We start from the raw sequence: 13926 nt of genomic DNA, 5'->3' as shown, positions 1-13926 counted from the left end.
GGCGCTTTCACTGCTGAGACCGGGATCTAGGATCCCGCAAGCCGGCGATTCGGCCAAAAAAAAAATTTGCCTTGTGGTTGCGTGATGGTCTGATGCCCCACGACGTTCCAAATCTGCACGCTCCTCTCATCCACCTCTTCCCACCTCCCCGCTCTCAGCTACCCTCCTTTCTCACCTGGATGGTTGCAATAGCCCCCCAACAATGTGCACTCTGGGCCCAAGGTCATCACCCATCCAGGGAGATCCTTTCCAAAAGCAAATCTAGCTAGATCACCCCTGCTTACAAGGAGAGACGAAAAGCTGTCACAGATGGGAGAAAACTGAAAGACATGGTAACTAAACACAATGTGGGATCCTGGATTGGATCCTGCAACATAAAAGGGCCATGTGTGGAAAAACGGTGAATCCAAAGAAAGTCTGTAGTTTAGTCAGTAGTATTGTTACCAGTGTTAATTTCTTAACATATATTTTTTTTAATTTCTTAATTTTGATAATAGGGCTATGGTTATGTAAGATGTCAACACTGGGAAAACCCGGGTAAGCAGTATAATGGAAACTCTCTGTACTATCCTTGCAACTCTTCTAAAAGATTTTAAAAAAATGCAGGGCTTCCCTGGTGGCGCAGTGGTTGGGAGTCCGCCTGCCAATGCAGGGGACGCGGGTTTGTGTCCCGGTCCGGGAAGATCCCACGTCCGCGGAGTGGCTGGGCCCGTGAGCCATGGCTGCTGAGCCTGTGCGTCTGGAGCCTGTGCTCCGCGTCGGGAGAGGCCACAGCAGTGAGAGGCCCGCGTACCGCAAAAAAAAAAAAAGCAAAAACTTCAAGGGCTCCCATCTGCACTTGGAATAAAATCCAGGCATTTCCCATGTGTGGCAAGGCTCTGCCTGCCCCCACCGGCCTCCCAGCTCCCTGTGGGTAGGGGCCTCGCCTTCTTGTTTATTACTGTGTCTACTGGGCTTAGGAAAGTGTCTAGCACACCATAAGTGAGCAATAATATTGTGCCACCACCTTCCAGCTCTGAGTTGCACCTCGTCCTGGAGTCTTCCCACCCTTTGAGCATGTGCACTGGCTGAGATGGCGTTTACCACCACTCCCAGTGGCTCACAGCTGGGTCAGCACCCCCAGCCCCGGTTTCTTCCCTTTCCCACCCATCACAAGCATCCCTTGGAGCCTGGCCCACCCAGGATCTGACTTCATTCCTGCAGCCCCCTTAGTGAGCACACAGGGCAGGCTGTGCAGAGGTTCTAGGGCATCTGTGTTTTGTCCCTCAGCTAGCCGGGCTCGGCACAGCCTGCCCCATGGAGTGTGTCTGCAAACTGAGAGGTGCCCCGAGAGGGATGTCAAGGCATTCCCAGCATCTTGGACTTGGCTAATTCCCCCCAGGCCGTGGCCTCCTGCTGCAATTTGGGAACCTGCCGCCAGGCAGACAGTGGTGACTGCCTTTGATCAAGCAGGTCACATAGTGAGGGTCCCCCCACCCCACGGCCCCTGTGTTTAAGAGCAAGAAAGCAGGGATTTAGTACAAAACCCCACCAGCTCTCAGGCCATTCGCACTGGGGAGGCGCTTCTTCCCATACACACTCTCCCCAGGGCCTGATGGGGCAGGGCAGTGGAGGCTGGGGTGCTGACAAGATCTGATGAATGTTTTTAAAGGATGGCTCAGCTGCTGGGGGCAGAATGGACTAAAGGGGCCTGGCAGAAACAGGAGATCTGAAGGCGCTGTGGCAATAACCCCTGGTTTGGTCGGGGAGCAGTGGTAAAGATGGCAAAAAGGAGACATATTTGGGGTGTGTTTTAGAGGTGCTGACCAGAATTGCTGCTGATTGGATGTAAAACGTGAGGAAAGAGGAATCGGGATAACACGAGATTTGGGACCTGAGCCTCCGGATGGGTGGTGACATAGAACAGATTGGAGGAGGAACAGGCTGGGAGGGAGGGTCAGGTTACTGGTGGCCCCCAACACCGGCCTCCTCTGCACCCCCTTCTCCTACACTCCACATGCTCCTATCACCCCATCTTTCTTCTCTCCTCCAACCTGCCACCTCTGCCCACTCCTTAAGGCTCTGCAATGGCTCTTCCTTCTGTTTCTGAACTTAGATCTCAGCTACAATGTCGCCTCCCCAGAGAGGCCCTCCCTGTCCACGGGCCACTTGCTCTCACAGCCTCCTGTCTAATTGTCCAAAAATCAGTTCCCACTCTCTTGGACTTGGAAAAGATGCCACGTCCTCCCCCGTGCAACACATGGGGGCACCTGGCCAGTTTGCCCCATGCTGGGATGCTGAGTGGCCACTTGGTTAAGGTGCTGTCTGCCAGATCTTCCCATCCTAAGGGTGCCTTTTCCCTCTGTAATCGATATGTAATCTGAGGGGCGATACTCTGAGACCGTGTGAATATACTGTTCCCTGACAACCCTTCACCCAGGAATTTAGCATCAGCCGGTGATTCATGCCTAAACCAGTTATCACTACAGTGGCTGCAATGGTCTCCTAAACTGCAAAAGTCTCCTCTGCCTCGTCCTGCTTCAATTCATCCTTCACACCTTGCCCTAGTGAAATTCTTAAGGCACAGGACCAATTACATCGCTCCCCTTCGCAAAAACCTCCTGTGGCCCCCTGCTACTTACAAAAGAAAGTCCAGACTCCTTGGCTAGACTCTAGAGGCCCCGCATGGTCTGGCCCAGCTATATACCACCATCTCTGCTAAAGCTGTGCATACCAGGATACTCCCTTTTCACACCTCCATGCCTTTACCCAGCTGTTTCCTCAGCTACAGTGCCAAGTCCAAAAGGTGTTCCTCTGAGTCCTTCCTTGGCTGGAATGAAGCTCTTTCTCCCCGGACCCCGGACCTACCCCGACCCTCACCCCCAGCCCTTCTCACAACCCCGCACAGCTGTTTCTGCCCTTCCTCTGTCCTGAGCTGCTGTCTGTCATCTCCCATCTGTTTGCTTTACTGGATGATGAGCTTTTCGGGGCAGGGACCATGACTGGCTCTTCCTGAATGCCCAAGGTATCTAGCATCAGGTCTTACACATGGTTAGTGCTCACGTGTTTGATGACTGAATGCTACAGGAGCCGTAGGAAGCCAAGACTGCCTTCTGGGGTTAGGACATGGATGCCCCGCCCCACATCTCTAAATCCTGATGATGCTGAAGACACAGACCAGGAGGCAACACAGCGCAGTAGTGATGGAGGGCCCAAACTTTGGGGGTCCAGCATCCTGGGTTCACATACCAGTGAGACGCTGACCAGTGTCATGGGCATCTGTGGGCTTGGCCTGACCAGCAGCCTTCTGCCTTTCTCTGGAAACAACACCTCCTTGATTTCCTTTGAGCCATCTCCTCTCTTCCACTCTCAGACCATGAAGTTTGAACAGGGGATTGATCCCATCCCTGATCTCCAGGTTGGGCACATGACCCATGCTGGGTCCCAGGGAGAACCCTTCCTGGGACTTTAGCTATATCTATAGGGAAGATTGTGCCCGCTTACTGTGGGAGTTGAAAATTAGGTAGGATACAGCCTGATACCGCTGCTACTCATCCTGCCACCATCAGGGGAGGATCTGAGAATGAAGAGAGAAGAGCAGACACCAGATTTCTGATGCCATTTGCATACCTGGATCCAGCCATGCCCGAAGGCATTCCTCTAGACTTTTACTCAGCCAGTTTCCATCACTTGCAACCTGAAGATCCTGACCCACCAGTTGCAAGATGATGTATTTAAAGCAGATTGCATGGCACATTGCCTGCTCCATAATTATATGGGGACCGTTACTGTTATTAAGACTCAAGCTGTCAAAGTAAGATGTACCCAGGGGCCCACGCAGCCAGAGAAATGGTTATCTGGTTCCCAGGCCCCTGGTCATCACCACACCTGTGGTCACAGGGACCAACCTGGCCTGGCAGAAGGTACTCACCCTCCTTTCTCTGGCCTGCAGTGTCTCCTCCTACAGGGGACCGGGTGAGGAGAGGAGGAGCCCTTCGGGCACTGTCAGCCCTTGGCCCCTCCTGTGGCTTCCGTGGGATCATCACGGTGAACTTGTCCCCACTGGGGGCCTCCTCTTGCCTCTCAACAGTGTCCCAGTCCTGCCAGGGAAGGGGAGGAGAAAGCCTGTTTGGAGAGCAAGGAGAGAGAGCCCAGGGCCTGCACTCCCAGCATGAGATGGATAGATGGAAGGAAAGGGAATTGACATTGCAAGAGCACCTGCTGTATGCTCAGGACTGTGCTGGGCTCTTGGAAGGTGTGAACTCAGCGAAGGTTCAATCAACCCTGTGCAGTAGGTATGTCCCTTGGTGCTAAGAACTTGCCCAAAGTCACACAGCTGGGAAATGGTTTATATGGGAGGGGACTTGAATCCAGGGTAGTCAGACTCCGTGTGGTAGGAGGGCCTTCGAATAGCGGTCCCTGCCCCAGAGACACCCCCAGGATCCAGAGAGAAGTAGGTGAGTTCAAAGTCTAGCCCCAGGGGCTTTCCTGGTGGCGCAGTGGTTAAGAATCCTCCTGCCAATGCAAGGGACACGGGTTCGAGCCCTGGTCCGGGAAGATCCCACATGCCACGGAGCAACTAAGCCCGTGCACCACAACTACTGAGCCCGCATGCCACAACTACTGAAGCCCACGCGCCTAGAGCCTGTGCTCCGCAACAAGAGAAGCCACAGCAATGAGAAGCCCACACACCACATTGAAGAGCAGCCCCCGTTCAACAAAACTAGAGAAAGCCCGTGCGCAGCAACAAAGACCCAATGCAGCCAAAAATAAATAAATTTATAATAACAAAAAAACCCCTAAAGTCTAGCCCCACCACTTCCCAGATGTGTGGCCTCAAGTAAGTCACTTCCCTTCTTTGAGCCTCAGATTTCTTGCCCCAAAACAGGGACATAAAACTCTCCACCTCAGAGTCGGGTGGTGAGCCTTCCTGAGACAATGCCTGCAGGGCTGGGTCGTTTTATTCTGAATCTTATCATTTTCCCCTGGGGTCTCCTGGATAGCTGGCCTCTTCTGTCCTGGGACAACACTTTGAGGGTCGCATGTCCCAAGAAGTTCCCCTGAGTCTCCTCTTCTCCTGGCTAAATAGCCCCCCGCCCTTGCCAGGCCCTACAGCCGGCTCCCTTTCCTCTGACCCTCGGAGATCTATGCCAGGGCTGGCCATGGGGCTTAGCCGTGTGTGACCAGGGCAGGGCCTAGGTCCAGTCCCACTCCTGATCTGGATACCACACCCAACATCCCGGCCCTCCGTGCACTGAGAGTTTTTGGCAGCTGGAGCCCGTTGACGATGCACAAGCTCCCTGTCAACTGAAACACCTGCCTCCACCTTTTCATAGCCAGACCCTCAGCCCCCTGGGCTGGCCCTGCAGAGCCCCCGGTCCCTCCCAGGTGCATGGTCTGGGGCAGCCCAACATGCTGGCTAAGGCTCCAGAGGACCTCGGCTCCGTTCCCTGTTGTGAGAGGCTCAGCCCCGTCTGGGGGTTTGCGTGGGACCCCAGGGCTGGCCCAGGGGCAGACACCTGCTCTTGCCCTGGCCTCCCGCCCCCCTCTCACCACGGAAGACGAGTCGCTGGTATCATCAGGGGCTTCGCAGTCAGAGCTGGAGCTGGTGCCAGAGTCAGGGCTCTCGTTGAAGTTGCCGCACAGGGAGGAGGCCAGGCCCTCCAGGTAGGGTGCTGCCTCGGGTTCCTGGCTCCTGGGGGTGGCTGTGAGGCCCTCTGCAGGGAGCCCTGTTGATGGGCCCCTGGGAGAGGAGACAGACCCATGACTTTTTCCCTCAAAGTGATGGGAATTAAGGAGTAACACCCCACCACCACCCAGGTGCACACACACCTCACTTTTGAGTGGAGGAGGGAGCTAACACCAAGGGCTGCCTGTGTTCTGCCCTTCACGTGGGCTGCCTCGTTTAGCTCCAACAGCCTCCCTTCGAAGTGAGTGTAAAGATTCCCATTTTACAGATGAAGAAACTGAGGCTCAGAGAGGTCAAGGGACTGGCCAAGGTCACAGAGCTAGGAAAAGGCAGAGATGCACTGTGAACCAGGGCTGTGGCCTCAACCCCCACCATGTTACTGGAGCAGGAGAGAGGACCCCAAGCTCTGTAAGACTAAGACAGAATCATGCTGGGCTAATAGGGGGCTTTGAGAGGGAGCAGGGCTCCAGGGGCAGTGACAGGGCCACCGGTCTGGATGCCAAGGGAGGGAGCTGTAGAGAAAGCCCTGCTTTAAAGAAGCCAGTAGGTTAGAGCTGGCAGTATCCCCAAAAAGTGACCCACAATGGACACCAAGGGGGGAAAGTGGTGGGGAGGTGTGATGAACTGGGAGATTGGGATTGACGTATATACACTAATATGTATAAAATGGATAACTAATAAGAACCTGCTGTATAAAAAATAAATAAAATTCTAAAATTAAAAAAAAAAAGAGTGACCCACAAATTGGCCTATGAGACAGAAATGAGTGATGACCCTTAAAAGAGGTCTGTGATCAAATAAGTTTGAGACATATTACACTCTTCTCCTACCTTCCCCACCCAAAAGCACAGTGCATGCTAGCAAACTAAAAGCTCTGACAAGTCCTGCAAAAACAATATTCCAATTTGTTTATACCAGACTTTCTGAAACATATTTGACGGCAGAGCTGTTTTTTGTTTTTTGTAAAATAATGCCTACCTATGAGGAACACATGTTCGCAAAACAATGCTGATTTGATTCAATCCCTCTTCTTTTTTAAACAGGGAAACTGAGGTATAAAAAGAGGGAATAACTTGCCCAAGGTCCCACAGCCCATCAGGAAAGGAGCTGAAGCTGGAACCCAGGTCTCTAGACCCTCAGCCATGTCCTCCCAAGGCACCATGGCCCCAAAGAGGGACTTTGGTCCAACTTAGGCCCCGGGGTGGAGGGAATTCCAGAGCCTAGGGGCAGTGCATGGTCAGGTAGGTGGGTGATAAAAAGCGCCCCTGGGCGCTGAGACTGTTTAATCTTTTAAAGCAGTGCAAAGGGAACCAGGAAATGTGAGTGGCCTGTGGGCCATGCCCACAGCAGGGTGGGTGCACGCGCTCCATCCCCTGAGCTAGGGCCCATGGAACATGCCCACTGCTGCCTGTACCCAGGCCGAGTGGACTGACCATGTGACCCACGACAGCAGCCATCACAGACGGAGGCTGCCAGCATGAAGGGGTGTGGGGTGGGATGGGTGAGGGCATCCAACCCCGGGAACCCCTCCTCAGGCCCCAGGGTTCTACCCACCTTTCAGGCCCTGGCCCAAGGCCCGAACCCACCACAGACTGGCAGTTGGAGGTCGAGGCACCGAGCGGGTCCTCAGGGGCGGCTGGGCGGCGCGGCAGGTCGCAATAGGGCGCCTCAGCACTTGGAGGGCTCCCGGGCTCCTGAGACAGAGTCGGAGAGGAGGCAGCTCGTCGCCCACGTGGGGGCTCCCCTCCCCCTGTGCAGCCCCTCCCCCCACCAGGCAGTGTGGAAGAGTCTCCAGACAGCTCCTCCTGGGATCTCCACTTCTCAGGGAGAGCTGTCCATCAGACTGGAAGTGCTCCTTGGGACCCAAGCTGGGGGCTGGCAGAGGTACAGGTTATGTGCATGCGCACATGTCTACAGGTATGTGTTCGTATAAATTCCTGCGTGTGTGCAAGTATGCGCATGTGCACGCATGTGTATGCATGTCTGGTGGGTACACTGTTGTGTCTGTTTGCATAAGTGCATGGACGTTTGTTTATATGTGTTTATAAACACACGCATTAGCATACCCACCTGACTTGTGTACACGAGCAAGCACGTGTGTGTCGGCACACAGGTATGAGTCTGTGCCTGGGGATGTGAAGGGCACTAAAGGATCCAAAAGGGTCTTCTGTTGCCAGAACTCAAGGATGAGGAGGGAGAGGGAGGATTAAGCTAGTCCGGAGGATGAAGGAAAGTGTCTGAGGCAGGAAGAGGTAGTCTGAGGGAGGAGGAGATGGGAAGGAAGACCTTGGAGAAAAGGAGAGATGTGCGCTCCTAAAGGAGGGCCGGGGCCTCCAGGGCTGGAAGGTCAAGGCTCCAGGGGTTGGGGTCAGGGCCCCCGAGCTGGCTGAGGGTTTCTCTCTCCCTCCTGCCCTGAGAAGGGCCACACCTGCGAAGGCTGGTGCTGGGCTCACCCGGGGGAACGGCTGCTCGCCTCCGGGAAGGCCCCCCCATTCCTCCCCACCTCCCAGGGTGGCAGGGCCCTCCCCCCGGTGAGGGGGACAGCGGCCACGGCACCCTGCACCCCGCCTCCTCTCGGATTACCTGGGCGGCGGGCTCCGGCAGTGGCGGCTGGCGGCTGTCAGCACCCTTGTACCCGGGGGGCTCCAACTCAGGCCCCCACGCTGCTGCCCTCCCAGGCCCCGACTCTGGGCCGAGGTGGCGGCAGCCGAGGCAGTGGAAACCTTAGAGGGGCCGGCTGCGGGAGCAGGGGCCCCTCATTACTGTTTCATAAGCCGGGGCCCAGCCAAGAACAATGCAGGACATGAAACCGCAGGAACCCGATCCTCGCGGCTCACCTGAGAGCGGGGCCGGGCGGGGGCCTGGGCCCGGGCTCCCTGGGGACCTTGGAGCCCAGAACCGGGGCGGAGGCCACAGCCTGGCCGCAGCCCTGGGGTGGGCACAGAGTCTCCGGGTTCCAAGAAGGCCGCCACTCTGGGACCTGGGCAGTGCCAAGGAGTGGGGCTGGGGTGTCTGCCGCGCCATCCAAGCCAGAGAAGGAAGGCCCTTCTGGATTCAGTTTCGCCCCCTGCCCGGGAGCCAGATTCTGATCAGCGCTCCATAGCGGGAGGTGTCAGATCTGCAGCCCGGCCTGGCGCCTTGGCTACCCTGGGGACCTTGCCGCGTGAATAAGGAGGGAGCGGCACTCTGGGCATCATCGAGGGGTCCCAGCCCAGCTGGGCCCGGCAGGAGCCCCAGCCTGTCGTGGTACCTCCTCCCTGCCTTCACCTCCAGCCCCCGTCACTACCCACCATCCACACGAGTAGGCCCAGCAACTAATCCCCAGCTCTGATTTCCTGTCTGGCGGGTCAGCACGGGCTCTGGCCTCAGACAGTCATCAGGCCCAATCCTGGCGCCTCCACTTCCCAGCTGGGTGACCTCAGCCCAGTGACTTCCCTCTCTGAGCCTGGTTTCCTCATCTACAAAACGGAGGTGATTAATGGACCCACTCCCTAGGGGTGTTATGAGAATTAAATGAGTTAATATGAGTAAAAGGGCTTAGAACACCGCCAGGTCTGTACATCTTAAATATAATAAATAATGTAAAAACATTCAATAGAATTTTATTAGTGTTAAGTCAATAAAATGTTAAAGACACTTAAGAATAGATGCATTGAAAAGGAATGTATGGGGCCTGGCATACAGCAAGACCCTCCCCTCTCCATCCAGAACCTGGCCATGACCTGGTCTAGGCTGTGTGATTTCCAGGGATAAGCCCTCCTCACGCCTCCCAGCCTGGGAGACTCAGCTGAGAGCAGAGCAGAGATGCATCCAGAGCCCAGGATCATGGGGAACTGGAGCAAGCTTCTGGGAAAGGTTTGCTCTGTGACCTGGGGCCCTTTCTGCATTTTCTTTTTCTTTCTTTTTTTTTCAAATAAATTTATTTATTTATTTATTTTTGGCTGCATTGGGTCTTCGTTGCTGCGCGCGGGCTTTCTCTAGTTTCGGTGAGCAGGGACTACTCTTCAATGCGGTGCGCAGGCTTCTCATTGCGGTGGCTTCTCTTGTGGAGCGCGGGCTCTAGGCGCACAGGCTTCAGTAGTTGTGCCACATGGGCTCAGTAGTTGTGGCTCACGGGCTTAGTTGCTCCACGGCATGTGGGATCTTCCCGGACCAGGGCTCGAACCCATGTCCCCTGCATTGGCAGGCAGATTCTTAACCACTGCGCCACCAGGGAAGTCCCTGCATTTTCTAACATAGGTGAAGATGTCAGAACTGGCTCTAGCCCCAGGTGATACCTTTATCAGGCCCCTCAGGGATGAGTGTGTGCTGGAGTGTAATTAAGGATCTGGCTGGGGGATGCTTTTCTAACACACAGATTTTGGGACTCTATGTGTTTGAAACTGTTCATCCATGAGCAGGACTTTCATCAGCGCCAGATCCTGATGACTTGAAAGCCTCTATCTCCTGCAGAGGTCTGGCTCCTGAGCTCCTCATATTAAGTAAACTCCTCTCATCTCCAGTGTGTCCCCCAGGCACCTCCCACTCACCACCCCAAACAACTCCAAACGGGCCTCCCATTCCAAGAACTCTGCCTCAGAAAATAACACAGCAGTCAGCCATGTTCCAGCCTCTCCACGTTACTCATTTACCAAATCCTTTAGATTCTCCTATTCAGTTAGTTCTGAAATGTGTCCATTTGTCTCCATCTCAAAATCTCCAGCATCAGGGACTTCCCTGGTGGTCCAGTGGTTAAGACTCCATGCTCCCAATGCAGGGGGCCTGGGTTCAATCCCTGGCTGGGGAACTAAAATCCCACATACCGCAGCTAAGCCCGTGCGCCACAACTAGAGAAGACCGCGTGCCGCAATGAAGACCCAGTGCAGCCAAAATAAAATTAGTTAATTAAAAAAAAAGTCTCTGTCACCTCTGATATGAGTAATTGCACTTTTTCCTCATTGGTCGCCTTGTTCACTCTCACTCCCTGCTGTCCATTCTCTGTCCTGCAGTCAGAGTGACTTCTGAAAATGCAAATCTGATCACATCACTCGTCTGTTTAAAATCTTTAGTGGCTGCCCATGCGTCTCAGGAAAAAGTCCAAGGTTCTCAGCATGTCCACAAGTCCCCACAGGCGGTGAGACCCAGCCCCCACCCCATTCTCCATCCTTGGCTTCTCTCCACCCTCCAGTGTGCCTCCTCCTTGCTGCCTCAGGGGCTTTGCACTTATTGTTCCCTTCCACTCCTCTTACCCCAGCTTCACTGGTGATGCCCTCCCAGCCCTTACCAAGCAGTTAAAGTAGCATTTCCTTCGAGAAACATTCCCCGAATGTCCTATCATTTACCCTCATGCCACTTGCTGCTCCTTTACAACATTTATCACAACCATGATTAAAAAATTATTTGCATGATTACTTTCTTAGTCTCCATTTCTCTTGCTAGACTACAAGCCCATGAACCAGGAACTGTGTCTGTTCTATTTGTCACTGTTTCCCCAATATCTAGCATAATGCCTGGCACATTTTAAGCACCGATTCAATATATGTGAACACATGAGCTGGCCCAACTGGTCTCAACTGGGAAGTGGTGGGACTGAGACTAGAACTCAGACCTGTCTGAATCCAAGCTTCTCCTCCTGTTCCAGGCTTGCCATCTCCCCACCCACCGGGAGAAGGTCATTTGCATGGGAGATGGACTCAAAGGGATTTCAGGCAACTGCTCCCTGAACTTGGGGGTGAGGGTAGGGGAGCTGTTTTTGGAGGTATCAGGACAGGTAGAAAAGAATCTCCCAGGTTGACTCTTCTGGTCGGGAAGGAGGAAGAAAGGAAACGAATGTGTATCGAATTAGCCACATGTGACTTGGGCTAAGCAGGGCCAGATGCCCTGGGTGAGAAGACTTGTTGCCCCACTTTACCCATTAGGAGAGTGAAACCAGAGCAGTCAATGACCCAAGGTCACACAGCGGGTAAATGGCAAACCTAGGACTGGAACTCTGGTCTGCTTGGCTCCAAAGCTGAACAGCAACTCGCTTATAATGGCCACCTCTTAGAGGCTAATGCCTGCACGGAGATGGCGGCCAGGCTCAAGGGGAGCCTCGAGTCTCACTGAGAATGACACAGAGCCATGAGGGGGTCAAGGCTGCAGCGCCCTTGGAGATTCACAGTCCCGTGCTTCGCATAGCTCTGGGTTTACTCGGACCAGGGCTTAGCCTGAAACCTCATCCTTCACAAAGTGAGAAAATGCCTCCCCTTTCACTCCTTCTGTACCTTCAAGGACAAAGTCTCCAGTGGATGTGTGTATCTTTAATGGCTAACACCTACCAATCTCCCTTTTTAACAGAGAGACAGCAGGGCTCAGGCTCAGAACCTTGAGCTGACAACACTCTCTAGTTAGAATTTAGTGACATTTCTGGGTTGGTTTTTTTTTCCTCTTTTATTCTTTCCTTTGAACCTTCTATATAAAGAATATGATTCTAGTTTTCTATTTGTGGTGGTGATGTAAAGTTTTGTTTTAATATAAGTGAAAAAATGCGTATTGATTTAATGGACAGTACGGTAAGTAATAGGTTATATGAGGCTTGGCAGAAAAATCATAAGAGCAGGAGGAGAATAACTGGCATTTGGGAAGCATTAACATGGTCCCACTCATTGTACAGACTGGGAAAACTGAGGCTCTGACCACAAGGAAGGTCAGTGTCTGAGTTCAGCTGCAAGTTAGTGGCCCAGCCAGGCACCCCCATCACAGACTCCCCTGTCCCAAACCACCACTCAAGAAAGCCTGCCTACCTGATGCCTTGCTCTGTGGGCCTCCTCAGGGTGGAAGCAGTTTTGACAGCATCTCTGGGCAAGCACATTAGCTTCAAAGTGGTCACAGGGGGCATTCCCAGCCACCCCCTCCATATCAGTTGAATCAGGCCAGGGCAGCTCCTGCAATCCGATGGTGGGGCCTGGGAAGAATTAGGGGTCGGGGGGAGGCAAAGACCAGCTGACTGGCTGGCAGCCCACCCGGACTCCAGCCCCAGCTTGCCCCCAGACCGCCAAGGACCAAGGAAATGAGGTTATCCATCAATTCTTTCACCTGGTCACTTATTCACTCAACAAACACTCATTAAGCACCTCCTAAGCACCAGGCACTCTGCCAAACATTTGACACGTGATTTCTAGTCGTTACTGCAGTGTTGCTCAAAGTGTATTTTGAGGACCCTGCATTAGACTCAGCTGAGCTGCTCATAAAATGCATATCCCCAGTTCCTTCCCTGATCCACCCAGCCAGAATCTCTGGAGGTGAGGCACTCATACAAGGCATTTATACAATGCATTTTATACATGTCTCCTAGGCGATTCCAATGCACCCCAAAGTTTGCGTACCCTTGCCTTACAGTTATCCTGCACTGTAGATAAAATTAATGCTAATTTCAGATGAGGCAACTAAGTCTCACAGAGATTCCATAACTTGTTCAAAGGCCCAGTGGCTGAACTGGATTCAAACCCAGTCTTTGTGCCTCCCCATCCTCCCAGAGGTGGGCGTGAGGGACACTGGATCACACTGCCAACTCACACAGGTCCCTTGGGAAACCCTGAGAGTGAGGCAAGTGGCCAGCCAGGTATTTTCAGAACTGAGGACAAAATCATGGATGAAAGTGAACAACATAAGGTCACTCTGCGAGTCTGGCAGAGCTCAGCCAAAGAGAACCCCTGGTGTTGTGCTGAGCACAGGGCTCTTCCTCTGGGCGCCACTGAGGGCTCCAACCCCATGCCCTGGCGGGGCGGGGGAGCCCCGTCAGAAGAGCGACTTGAAGATGCTCTCCTCACCCCAGCAAGCGGGGTGGGGTGAGAGGAATCCATATCCCCAAATACACATGCACCTTACTGTGACCCCAGGTCGTCTGCTCATACCTGTCGAGTTTCCTCCAAAGCGTCACAAGGGATCTGGCCTTAGTTGCCAATCTTGGCGGAGAGCTGGGGAATTTCACATCCTCCCCTGGGGCAACCAGGGAGAAGATTCCTGGCTCCTTCACCATCAAACCTGAGGAAGTGGCAGGGCACGGTGGAGGCTGGGGGCACCACTGGCACTTCAGTGGCCCCGGGGTCTCCAATTCTCCCCGAGCTGTTATCTCCCTGCGTCGTTCCCTGTTCCCAGTAGTGCAGAGAGTAGGCATCCGTCCTGCCCAGCCTGGGCGGTTCCTTCCCAATCCCGCCACATAAAGGAGCAACGCCTCGGACTGAGAAAGCAGCTTAATCCCCTGTGGGCGGGTGTGGGGTGCTCTTATACACATGCCCCTC

At 53.9% G+C, this 13926-nt stretch overlaps 1 protein-coding gene across 5 annotated transcripts in view; it reads right to left on the bottom strand.

Annotated features, from left to right (window-relative positions):
• The window catches only part of TRIOBP (TRIO and F-actin binding protein), a 71765-nt gene that overhangs the window by 49594 nt on the left and 8245 nt on the right, over window positions 1–13926 (bottom strand). For 4 of the 5 annotated variants that reach the window (XM_067698011.1, XM_067698010.1, XM_067698012.1 and 1 more), the window contains exons 2-6: window positions 13540–13669; window positions 12430–12590; window positions 7223–7362; window positions 5533–5722; window positions 3911–4079 (exon numbers count right to left, since the gene is read on the bottom strand). In XM_067698011.1, the coding sequence (XP_067554112.1) occupies window positions 3911–4079; window positions 5533–5722; window positions 7223–7362; window positions 12430–12543 (613 nt within the window). In that variant the 5' untranslated portion in view covers window positions 12544–12590; window positions 13540–13669. Of the gene's footprint in view, window positions 1–3910; window positions 4080–5532; window positions 5723–5811; window positions 5915–7222; window positions 7363–12429; window positions 12591–13539; window positions 13670–13926 lie in introns of those variants that run through there. The other variant, XM_067698014.1, reaches the window with a different exon arrangement.

This window comes from Pseudorca crassidens, chromosome 11, assembly GCF_039906515.1.
Source record: "Pseudorca crassidens isolate mPseCra1 chromosome 11, mPseCra1.hap1, whole genome shotgun sequence".
NCBI classification, from domain to species: domain Eukaryota; kingdom Metazoa; phylum Chordata; class Mammalia; order Artiodactyla; family Delphinidae; genus Pseudorca; species Pseudorca crassidens.
Note: the sequence above shows the minus strand (reverse complement) of the source record. Positions and strands in the feature narration are given on the sequence as shown.